General features: G+C 38.7%; 1 protein-coding gene across 5 annotated transcripts in view; it reads left to right on the forward strand.

Moving 5' to 3' along the window:
- The window catches only part of MACROD2 (mono-ADP ribosylhydrolase 2), an 847,517-nt gene that overhangs the window by 172,207 nt on the left and 662,179 nt on the right, over positions 1 to 13,131 (forward strand). For all 5 annotated transcript variants that reach the window (XM_050973226.1, XM_050973227.1, XM_018918142.3 and 2 more), the window contains exon 4: positions 12,090 to 12,119. In XM_050973226.1, coding sequence (XP_050829183.1) covers positions 12,090 to 12,119 — 30 coding nt within the window. The remainder of the gene's footprint in view (positions 1 to 12,089; positions 12,120 to 13,131) is intronic.

The raw sequence follows: 13,131 nt of genomic DNA on the forward strand, positions 1-13,131 counted from the left end.
GGTGTTCTGGGGCCTCTCTCTATTAATTGCCACTAGAAAAGTAATTTTATATAGAGCTATAAAAGATGATTCATCATTTTCTTTTCTGAACAGCTATAAAAACATACTTTACCTGCCTCACAGATGTGCCCATGTGCAGCATAAGATGCCTGTGATATCCTTTGACATTACTAGTCTCTGTATTCATATAAACAACGTTTGTACTTTGCCTAATTTTGCCTTTGTTTTCTTAGTACATTTTTCTGAATTACTCAGCTGCCTCATAAATCACTCTAGCAGTATTAGAATAGTGAAATGAAGTGTTTGCTCTGCACAGATTAGATTATAGCATCCTTGTTTATATTTCCTAGACATGGAATAGACCATTGGGAGTTACATACTAATCCTGGATTCAAATGGTCTATGTGAAAGCTTGGAGCTTCTTAAGATCTTTATTTTTCCTTGAGGTAAAATATAGAAGGAAAAATAACTCATTAAAATATCATCTCATTGACAGCAAGACATTAGAAAGTTGCTCTAGATGGACTGTATATATAGCAGCATTTTGGAGAAAAACGATTCAACTTGCACCAGTATGGTTTTTGAACCAATGTTCATCCCAGAGGGGTTTTTGAGCTACATGTATTTGTCTTCCTTTTTGCCTTACAGAAAGATTGGTAAACCAAAAGCATAGAAGTCCTTATTTGAGCAGCACTTTAAAAATGCTCAGTAACAGCACAAAAAAGGAGCAGCATACTTTGAAGTGATTAATCAGCTTTCCCCAATTTATCTTAGGTTTATTTATCTGTAGAAATTGTTTGCAGGATTTTTCTCTCTTGTTCTCAGTCCTAAGCTCTGATTCACAAGCCACAGTCCTTTTTATTGAAACTCATAAGTGAAAATACTTGGTAGGCTATACAAAATACCTTCTGATTGAGTTGTGGCCCAGGCAAAGGGCAGATGTGTTCTATTCCTTGTTTTATGTGCTGATATTACTCTTGAATTAGTGGGCAAACTGTGACTAGAAGCAATGAAAAATAAAAGTAGCAAAAATAGCAAGTATGAGCAGTTCTTGCGGTTTGGGGCAGCGGTTATGTCTGAAAAGATTTGTGGTGGAAATGCTTGTGGTGATGGTGGTAAATTAACCACAAGCATCTTGGCCACCAGAGGGTGAATTTATATCATCTGTCTTGGCTTCACAAAACACAGATGTCCTACATTGCCACTGGACAGTGCCTGCCTGTCACCATCAGCTCTGGAAGGAAATCAGTCTTCCACATGTGTTCTGCATCCCGAAGTCTTGGCTCATCTAGACCATGGAAATATGTTGCCTAACTGGGAATCACCCTACATGACAAGGTGGCATGTGTCCTGCTTGATACAGGCAACATTTCCATATCTAAATTGACCAGTGGAATTAGCAGGAAGGACATGAAATTCTAAGGATGACCCACTGGTGCCTATATGATGAAGTTATTGATTAGGAGTTGCAGCTTGATGATTATTTTTCTGTCTGCATGGCATTATCAGCATTGACAGTGCAACATCCTGCCCTCCTGTTGTGCTTCACAGAAAATGAAAGCTCCTTGTCCAGCATAACCTCAGTAAATTTTTCATCAAAGCCTTAATGCTGCTTCTGCCAGATCCTACCTGCTGGAGTGCACCACCTTATAACAAAGTTGCCTGTTTACTGCAAATTTTTGGGTAATCACTTTAATCTGCCTTATCTTTAAGAAGTGCCTGTAATCATAGTGTTAAAGAGGGATCTTAAGAGTTTAACACATCAGCTCATTGCTTTATTACTCAGGCAGCCATGGGGAGCACAGGGGGCAGGTACACAGGTGATGGCCAGGGGAATGGGGTGCAGGGCACTGTTTGCTAGGGAAGTAACCACACAGCACAGCTCGATCTGATGGTGGCTGGGATAAATCACAAACCGTGAGCATCTGCAGCTAGGAAAGATTAGAAAACCTCCACAAGCTGACAGGAACAAAGAATTGTCCCACACAATCTAAAATCTGTCACTGCCAGGGATTTCATCTGGGCTCTTGGCTCTGTCATGCCTTTGAAAATATCTTCAGGCCTTCCCATCATTTTGATTATTTGTGATCTTCCTTTTCTTTAAAGTTTCCAAATAGAGTTTTTAGAGTTTTCAGGGAATGTGAAAATACTAAGCTAACAGTATTTTTTTTCAAACTTTAGTTTATGTTTCTCCATTTTAAGATGCATCATGGACTGTAGGTTCCAAGAGCAGTAAAATGGAGAGGATGATCGATCTGACTAAGCTGACTTACTTTTATCATAAAAGGGGAAGTTTCTGATGTCTCTGATAGAGTAAGTTGATGGCTACACTTTATTCTTACTGTCTTTTATGGTCTTCTCCAGATTTTTTTTTAGGCTATAGCTTTTTGAAACAGACAGTTAAGAGAAAGTATGGATAGTATATTTGACAGCAGTATAAAGAAATATTTGGGACAATATTATTAGAGGCAGTGTATGATGTCCAGTCCATATTTTACCATAATGTGTTATTTCTGGTTTGACTGAAATACTGAGGTTATTAAGTTCCACTTTCCCTTAAAAAGGAACACATGACTGTTGTTATACAAATATTTAGCCCTATAGGAACAGTTTGGGCTTATGTTTGAAAACAACACCCCCACGACTTTAAAATACATAACCAGATCCTCTCTTTCTTCTGTAATGTGGCTCCCACAGACCACAGTAGGAGCTGCTTCTAATTTCAGGCTATATAAAGAAAGGATCATTAGAGAGGTGATGCAACATGATCATGTGCAGAGCACGTTACACTCACCCAGTTGGACACATTTTAAAGTCAACTTCGGTGCTTTGCAGGCTCTTGAGCTCCTACAAGTCTGCGCTAGTTGCTTGCAGGAGCTTGTAATTCATTGTCAAAATCTTCCTTCCAGGCTGCTCTTGCAAAAACAGTGCAATAACAGCTTGCCTTCCTCTAACTTGGAGGCAAAAGTTGCAAGTAAAGTCTTGTCTGTGTAGCTGAAAAAAACCAAACCATACCAAACCAAAACACCAGGCCTGTTTCTGTTTTGTAGGACATCGGGTGTGCCTTTTTTCTTGGGTTTTTTTTTTAAACTGAATTGTTCATGAGTGTTACTACCCTAAGAAAAAGCAGCAGTGTGGACATGTGCTACTTTTGACTTGAGAATGCACCCACTGAGGTCTCCCTGCAGCTGGAGCCATGACCACCCTTGCTTGGCTTGCCTGTGAATTAAACAAAGCCAAGTGTGGGATGTGCCTGCACCACAGGGAAACTCTTCCTGCTGGTTGCCCCATGGAAAAATGGCCGGACAAGACCCCAGGCAGCTTCTTTCCAGCAGTGGTCTTTGATTTCATGACAAATTAGGGTTTTTAAAAGTGATTTCAAGCCTGAATGTTGAATATTAATGTTTCAGGACTGAAATATGTTAGTTTTTCTTGCCTTTTGTTTTCATTTTCAGAGGGTAACTGTTGCTTCAATACAGCTTTTTGCAAGTCTGACATTTTCCTTGGAGAAGTTAAATATTAGGCAGTTTCTTTGTAGCAAAATATTGAAATGAAACCTAGTTTCATTTATATATAGCTACACCATAAGTACCATAGCTATGTTTTAAAAATAGAAGAAAAAGGTCATAAGATACAGGTAGACTTTGATAGGTTCAGAGCTGGCTGTAATTTTGAAAAGACAAAAGCAACAAAAGCTTGAAGAACTTCAGTCTGATTTTTTTTCCCCTGTTTCCCAGATAACATATTCTAGTTCCTTTGGGATGCTGGAAAGATGCCTGAGTTTTATAAATTTCACTAATTATTTTGCAACAATTACTACCAAAACTGTTTTTCTAATTGTGCTAGTAGAACCTTGGACCACATCTTACTTTATTTTGCATAGGCTTTTAAATATTGATAATGATTCTACTTAAATGGATTAATTATATACTGCAGCACTTTGATTCCCTTTAATGTTACATTTACAAACCACACAGATGGCCTAAGCTGTGTAATGAAGAATGGGTTTTAGTAGACCTGAATATTTTTGTCCTCATTATTCTGTGCTGAAGGAAGTTCCTGTTGCTTTACATTTCAGCTCAGCTAGATTGTTAAATACCTGTAATGATCTAGAAGGCAACTTTTAAGTGGCTGAGCAAATCACAAACTGATGCACAAAATGGATCAAATCTTAATTAATCTCTTTCCCTTTATCATCTTGTAGTGCATGTGACAGTTTATCACCCTGTTTTAAAATGAAACTGTTCCTGGTTTGGGCTTTTCTGGTGTTTCCCAAAATGAGAGGAACAGGGAAAATGAGCATGGTTCCTGCAGAGGGGCACACACAAAACATGGCCATGGATCTTTCTGTGCTCAACAGCCACTTTTAGCCTTTCCTGACTCCTTTCCTGCAAACTGCAGGTTCTGATTCAACAAGTCTGTCATCTTCTCCCTCCCAAGGATGACATCAGCCTCATCAGACAGGTTCTTCTAACTGTCCTTCTTGAGGCACTGGCAGGAAGCCTTCTCCTTCTTCATCGCTTTCTTTCTTTTCTTTTGATATAGATGGCCCTGTCTAGTTGAAATTATTACCACTGGATGGGTGTGAGAAGTATGAATTTCATTGGGAGGAAAGTGTGAACTGCTGTTTTTGCAAAAATTTCACCTGGAAGTGCTTTGTGTGTTTGTGTTTGGGACCATTCCTAAAAAACAAGTTCATTTGGTTTTTGGGATATTCTTTTAAGTTACAATTTTTTGTTGTGGTTGTCTGACTTTCCCACCAAGAAGCAACTTTAATGAAGTCCTCAGGCTACTGCAAAGTTTAGGCTTCTTGTAAAGCTGCAGCCTAAACTTCAGTCCATATGGAAGTTTATACAGCAGCATTTAGGAAGTACTCTGGGCCAAACACCTTCTCTCATGGATTTTTCTCAGGATGCGTTAGTCAGCTTCAATTTCTGTTAATTTTCTTTCACCCTGCATTAAAGCAATTACTGTATTTCACTGTATGGTAAAAAACCTGTCATTCTGCTCCCTCTGCTTTGAAGTTATGCCTCCAATTAGGCCAAGTTGAAGATGTTATCCTGATAGCTGTGTGCTCATTTCTGTCCCATGCTGCTGTCTGCTGCCTTACCTGCCTTGGGTCTTTGGTGCATTTGGTGGCTTTTTTTCACTCCTCATATCAGATTTCAGAGATGCTTTGCATAGGACTGATTAAGCTTAATGGATGTAATATATAACTTTTAAAAATAACCTTCTTGCATAAATGCATATCAGGTATTGAGTTGGTAATGTATTAGAAGAAGAAAAATAACTGAGACCTTATGACAGTTATTGTTTCCTTATTGAATTCAGAATGTTGTGGAGGCAATTTCCTTGACAGGATCGACTCCAGAGTACTTACCAGTACGCTGATTTTTTTTTTTCCCCTTAATCTACCTCTGACATACCTTTTACAAGCTTGAAATTAGAGACAATGACTGCTTTATTTGCAAAGATAGCAAACCTTAGTTTGAAAACATCTGTTCTCTGTACAGAATTTGTGAGTGAGGAGGAGAATATCACAGGTTGTGACAAGTGAGCCACAAAGCCATTTTATTGGTTCCAAATAAAAAGCTTGTGCTTCTAATTGCACAAAGCCTTCCATTAGTTTTTTGGGTTTTTTTTTTTTAATCTTTAACTTGTACTGTGCAGTTTCCACATCCAAAAAAAGGTAAGACATGGAAAACTCCATTCCTTCTGTAGTATCCCACATCACCTGTTTTGCTAAAACTAAGATGATGGAAACTTCATGAGCTGAATTGTTTGGTCATGCTTCTAGGCATGTTGGCTTTTTAGAAAGAGGGCTTAAAGTTGGTACTTCCTATTATGAATAAAATGAGACTGGATAAACATTTGTGTCCATTTACAGGGGGGTTTTATGGGGAGAGAAGGAGATTTTTTAGGAATGAAACTGAAGTTTCTGAGTGTGTTTTTAGAGTATGATGTGCTCTTGATCACACATTAAAAGTAAGCAAACCTGGAGAGGAGCAACTTGTTTGTAGAAATCTTCTGTAAATTGTTCCACGTGTATTCTGGAGCTGTTTCTGGGGTCTGGTTACCTAAGGGTTTTAAGTCAATATTATTGGGCCACTTAGACCACTTAGCCCCAGTGGTTTTCTGATATCCAGTAGTCTCTGCTTTGCATCATTAGCCACTGACATAACTTTGCCAATCTGGCCCAGTCTGTTGTTAGAATGTTATTTTACCTCTCCTGGCTGGTGTGGCTTTATATGCAGGGAAGCATTTTAAAGAGAGTTGTGACTGTGTTTTATTTACTATACCTGCTGCAAAATGACTTCATGATCTGTGAGCCTGAAGCTTTTTACTGAAGGCATCCAAACACATCTCTTGCTAAAAATGTTTGGATGTACAAGGTGCAGCTGTTATCTCACTCCTCTTTGTTCTCTCTGGTTTCTTGAGAGAAGATGAAACGAAATGCAGTGACAGGTAAGGATGTCTCACAAAACATGTAGAAGAAATGTAGCTTCCCATTCCATAAATTACTGTTACTCTGCTCACCAGCTGCCTCTTATGATGTTTTATTGATGAATAAAAACGGTGTCTGCGGCAATAGAATATCTTGCATCTTACAATACTGCCAGTTATAAAGTTGTCTCCTTGAATAAATTTCACAATTAGAAAGTATTGACAAAAATATTCAATCTTTTTTACATCAAAATAAGCTCAAACATCTGCTGCCAAAGTCAGACAATATCAACTAATCTTTTAGAGTTATATTTTTATTATACTGACAGATGCATGGCTGCATGACATAGATGTCAATTTAAGTTACTAGTGCCATTAATACTTGACAAAGACATGCTCCCAGAAGAATTTATGTTCTTAAATTGTTGTCAGATGAGTATGTGCCAACAAAAAGTAAACAGTTATTCTGCCGTGTTGTTAACAAAGCTAAAAGTGTGTTATCTCCAGAGATATCACAGAAATTGCTATTCACATCTTTCCTATTCTCTAAATTCCTCAGAATTGACAGCAGAAAAAATAATTCTGTGCCTGCAATTGCCTGTTCAACCTACCCATCCATACGTCCTCCTTCACTGTTTTTGTATTCTGGAAAGCTATGCAGGAAAAATTTCAGTTTTGTTTGAGGTGAACTTCTTCAGCATTCAATTGCTTTCCTCAAAATTTCAAACAGCCTTACTGTTTGGTAAGAATGTTGTTGTAAAGAGAGCAGTGAGGAAAATAGTAACACCACACCAGAGTTTCTGATCTGCTTTTTCAGTCAAAAAAACTGCTGGAAAGTGATAGAACATTGTCAGAGGATGGATTGTAGGAGAATAGAGATAGTGCTGAAGGCAATCTCACCCCTGAGAAGTTGCACCTGTGCTAATTACCAAAGAGTGGGAACAGCCCTGCCCTTAATAGGGCACAGCTGTATCCAATAAGGCCTGGCCTTAATAGGGCACAGCTGTGTCCAACAAGGATGGGTGTTAGGAGTGGGTTTGCTGATGGAGAGGAAGGTTGGAGAGTTGGAGTTTGTTGGCTGGGCTGTGAGGGGTGGTAAGGACGAGGTGGTCGTGCAAGGGATGGGAAGGAGCCAGCTGGCCATGCAGAAGGAAGAGAAAAGGAGTCAGTGTTGTGGGAAGCTGCTTGTGGGAACTCAGGTATGAAAGTTTTACAGTCAGATGATAAACTGATGGTGACAATCAGATTGGTGCCAAGCACGGACCCCAACAATTGGTGGCCTGTATGGGGATGCGTCCCAACACAATAGAACTCTTTAATAAGGCTAAGATTTAAAACACTGATGTCCAGTTGTTATTTGTCAAATGTGCTGGTATATTCTTTATTAAAATTTGTACATTTTAGTAACCTGAGCTTTCATTGTGGGTATTCCAGCATGAGTAACTAAGCTTACTTTAAATTCTTTCCTTCCAGGTTTTTTGTTTTCTTTACTTTTTTCCCTTCTCTTCCCCATACTAGTTTTTGGAAAGGATTTTGTTTCTTAAATCAAGAGATGAATTCCCAGGGTACAGCACACTAGTGTTCTGGGTTTCTTTAGCAGGGTGTCCTGATGCTTTTAAAAAGCATGTTTATCTAGTCCATTGAGGTTTTAAGTAACTTGAAATACTGAATTTCTGGTTGAATCTGGGGCTATAAACATCTCATTAAGGGCTAAATCGTTATCCTTGGTGATTAGATACTGTTTTTTCGTTGAAGTAGTTTTTTTTTGGAGTGGCGTTTTTCTTAGGGATGAGGCTGAACTTTGTAGAAACACTTTTTCTGCTAATGGCTCTAAAGTCCCTATTAAAAAGAAACCCAGACCTAAAGGGCTGAAATCCATCTTAACACTTCTGGATGTGTTTCTGCTCACTGTGCTGAGACAGACTATGAAGATGAGATCTGACTCTCTGAATGCAGCATTCAAGTCTCCTTTTGAAGCATTGGTGATGCACAATATCTCTAGAGCTGTAATTTGTGTTAGTGAAGTCACTATTTTAAGGACACCACAGGAACTGATCCCCAGATGTGGTGCTCTTTTTTTTACTTTTTTAAAAAAAGTTGAAACCTGTGTTACTGGTATAAGGAAAAATATTTAAAATTAGATGACCTCTCACCTCTGCTGCCATTTTAGGGCCATTGCTAATGATGTTTTGGGTGGGGCTCTAGCAATGTGGGTTGTATTTCAGCCTGGCACGGCAGTCTGCTGGCTGCCTGACCACTCTGTGTATATATTAAAATAATATTTCAAGTTTATATTTTCAGAGTTAATGCCCAGGAATCTATTGTGGACTGTAGTTTTTCAGGAGGCAATTTCAGAGAGGTTGGGCAGGTCACTTTGAAAGGGTGATATGGGGAATGAAATGAGGTGCAAGAAGCCTTTATACACATTTATTTGGACCCCTCTTACTCTTGTTTGCTTTCTTTTATTGTTCTTTGCCTTGGTAACTTGGTAGCAATTTAGTCTTCCTGTTTCCTCTCACCCCAAGTCTCCTGTGACTTGAGAATCTTGTGCAGCTCTGAAAAAGAGAAATAAAAACAAGGGGCTAGCCAAGATGGATTTACAATCTGCAGCTGTAAAGTCATAGAACCATAGAGTGGTTTGACTTGGAAGGGACCTTCAAGATCATCTCATTCCAGCTGCCCTGCTGTGGGCAGGTATCCTGGGGTGACACCTTCCACTCAATCAGATTGCTCAGAGCCCTGTCCAGTCCTGCCAGGATGGGACATCCAGGGCTTCTCAGGGCACGTGGTGATATCAAGGTGTTCTACCTAAGGCTGGGTGTGCCCTGAGTGGGAAGAGTTGCAGGTGTAACCTGTGGGGCAATTTGGGCTCTGTCAAGTTTGGAGGTTGAAAGCTTCCTGGGACCTTCTGGTTGCTCATACAGCCACCCACAGTTGAACCTCTACAGCAGGAGCAGTTTCCAAAGGGTTTTTCCAAGACTTGATGGTTTGGGAGCACTGATGGACAAAATGCAGCTGCAAATAAACACAGAGGGACTGAGAGGAGAGGCTGTGCTTGCTCCAGCATAGTATGATGTGATTGCAGCCATGGGGCTGTGCTGACCTCTGTGTGGGAGAAGATTCATTAGGTGCTAAGTGACAAATTACTTCTGTAGTGGTAAGACTTTCCCAACTATGCAAAGAAATGTGAGTTTTATTGAACCTTTCAGGAAGCGTCTGAAAAATCTGAAAATAAAAGTTCTTGCTTTTTGACACATTTTCTTTCTAGAAAAGAAACTGTAAATATAAGTCAGTCTTGTTCTTTCCTGGAATCATAGGGAGATGGTTTGATTTTGCTTCTGTTATGCAAGCAAAATTAAAAAATAGAGTCCCTGTGAATTATTACTGCATTTTCAATAGCTGTAGTAGGTGCACTGCAGCCAAAAACCATTTGAACTGTTTTTACTGTTTCTATAGAGAAGTGTGTGGTGCTGACTTAATCAGTTGTTATTCAGAAGTTTTTGGAAAATATTGGAAAGATGAACATTGTCAGGAAAACTTAATGAGAGAAACATAATTCTCTGGGAAGCCATTGAATGAAAGTTTGCAATGGGGATGTTGGCTGGGTATCCAAAGAAACTTTTTTAGCAGTGGAAACTTTGGTAACAGGTTTTAGCTGTATGTCTCAAGTTATTGGAACATAATAGCTGGAATCCAAGAACGTGACTCATGTAAGGATTAGAATAGTTTAATTGTAGGTGTATTCTGCAGTGCCAAAAAAATAAGCTGGAATAGCAGGCAGTAGATGACACTTTGTTCCTTTTAGTTTCTTCTGATAAGAACTCTCCTGATTTCTATAGCAGATAAGTACTTTTTACTACAGGGAAAGTGAGGTTACCTGTTACAGGAGGTCTTCAGAAGCAGCTGTAGAAATATGTGAAGTTGGTTTTATTTGTTACTTTGTTTAATAGTGAATTTCAGTCAGGGCAAGAATTAGGTAAATATAGCAAGATTGACATTCTTTGCAACATGGCTGCACACATTTATTATTGCCATCATTACATCTTTGTCAAAGGCAATATGTGCGTGGCAGAATTTGCTCTCTGCTAGCACTTTAGAGAGGATAGGCAAGAGATGTTCATCATTTGCAGATAATTTTGTTGTTATTTTTTAAAGTTTTCTATTTTGTGCCTGTGTCTCCAAACAAGCATTTCTTTGAAAATGGCTCCAAATTACTTGGTTTCAGAACAAAGGATTTTTTTGTCCCGTTTTCCTTCATGTAATGTTCCAGGGTACTAGAACCAGACTTGGATGAGGAAAAGACATGAGAACATCTCTCTAGGTCTTGGTTTTAGTGATTCCTCAGTGACAGTGGGACAGCTAATCCTAGGATGAGTAACTAGCTTAGTTAATTAGTTTGCTTTGATTTGATATGGTCAGCTATGTTGGATATAGAACTGCACTTGGTTTCTTTAAAGAACATTGCATTTTGACTAATGTAGAAGTACTTCTAGAGTAATGGAGAGGTACTTCCAAGCATGGATCTTGACTGTGGTGGAAAATCTGTCTTTCAGATGAGGGCAGTTTTACTGCAGTGTCAGGGGAAGCTGGCTGCAAATGTTTGAGGTGAAAATAGACGTTAAGTCCAAGGTGTTTGCAAAATATCTGATAAAGAAGAAAACAAAGATAATTGTCAATTTTATGTAAAAATCTTAAGGAAGTGATGAAAAAAACCCAACAGCAAGGAAATTTGCTGTTTACAGACTTCTATTGAAGAGACAGAGGAAAGTGACTCAAACAATAACATATAGAAAATACCTAATTTATTCTGTGTCTCTTACCATATACCCTTGTCCTAGAGCAGGACATGGTTTGAGGTATCTGTTCTTTACTCATCAGAAATACCTGTGTCTCTCCTTTATGCTCTTAGTTTGTTTTAAATATATTCTGATCCAATAAGGATTTGTTTCCCACACATGTAAAGGACAGGTTTAGAAGCTTAGGCATTCCTTCTTTTTCTGCCTAGGCACTGAAAGGAAAATATTTGGCATTACTCCAATTGTGCTAGCTTAATTTGAAGGACCATCTTGTGTCACCATGCTCTGAAAATTGCTTTTCATAAGTGATTTATCAAGTTCTGGCCTGGGTAGCTGGATGGTTACAGTGCTGAGTCAATTAAGACTGCTGAGGGAAATCCCAGCTCAATTGCACAAACCCTTTTACATCAATGGAACCAGGATTTCTCATCATCATCCCCAAAGGTCCCATGGCACAGAAAACAAGGAGAGATAATCAGAAGTTGCATCAAAGTCTATTTAAGTTTCTCTACAATAGAAATTTTAAATTAATTTGGTAATCACAAAGGAATACGGTTTATAGAATTATAAATGCAGGATTGTAATTTCATAACCTATTCAATGCATTAGCTTTAGTAATTGTATTATTGTTTTATTTATTAGCTTGCATTTTCAAAGGTGCTGCAAAGGTAAAGATTGTGATTGCAATTTACAATAAGTGATTGTTTCTGCATTAAGTATTTTCTGGTAAGGGAAGAGTAGCAAAGTTACTGAAACAATGGACAATCTCCTGTGAAACATCTTCTGGTATGGTTCCATGTGTATTTAGGAAGTTCAATGCTAATAATTCCCTTTTTGTTTTTCTTACAGCTAATTCCAGCCTTCTGGGAGGTGGAGGAGGTGAGTCTTTGCATAATGCTTAATTCACTTCTAAATAAACATGAAATATATGCTGGACCAATGCAGAGGTTAGTTGGTTATGAAAGAATATAAATTCAGAAGTTGGAAATGTAATTTTATTAGATGGAAAATTCACCCAAGTCCATAATCTTTCCTATCATCAAGAGGTAAGGTTTGCAACTGCTGCTGAATTTGGTTTCAGCTCTGGGTCAAAATAGGGGCTGAGGTGTATATGAGGCTGACTGAAACATAAAGGAACTGCTGAACTGCCTTATGCTGTGTTGTGTTTTAAAGTATTAAGTTTTTTTATTTACCCCAGGGGAATCTCAAATGTATGATTAATCAACTGTTTTAACAGAAATGTGGAAATATTGAAATACAGTAAAATATAATTTTAGTAAATGAGTGTGGCTTTATCTTTGTCCTTTTTTTTTGTTTTTTCTTAAATAATATTATGGTTTAAACTTGGTTTCTTACCTTACTCTGCTTGCCAGGATAGTCAAGTAGATATCAATATAGATCTTTGGTGCAAGTCAGAAACACTAGGAATGTGTCTGCTGCCAAGGCAGGGATGCTCAAGTAGATATCATTGGATTGCTTCCAGATTCATGGATGCTGGTTTATTTTAGCAGGTTGCTGCTGTTTTACTTTTGGTATTTCTGTAGTACTGTGGCTGTAAAATCTACATGAGTGGTAACAATTCAGGAGAGATGAGCCCATAAAGGGCTTTATCTCAGTTTCAGTGACTTCCCCTGCCACCCAGAGGGAAGCGAGAGAGCTCAGTTCTGGAAATTTCACAGCGCAGGAGCAAAACAGGCAGCAACTAATGCTCCTTCCTGGTGGGAGTTAAAAAACTCTGATCAGAGATTACATATGTAAGGGTAAAGGAAAGGGCTCTGTAAAAAGACAGGAGATCTCTGTTGCTTGTGAGGCTGCAGGCTAAGTTGTCAAAGCTTTTGTTTTAACTGAATGGGCAGCTCTTATTTTGGACTGGGAAAAGGTGCTTGACAAC

This window comes from Serinus canaria, chromosome 3 (genome assembly GCF_022539315.1).
Source record: "Serinus canaria isolate serCan28SL12 chromosome 3, serCan2020, whole genome shotgun sequence".
Lineage (NCBI taxonomy): Eukaryota > Metazoa > Chordata > Aves > Passeriformes > Fringillidae > Serinus > Serinus canaria.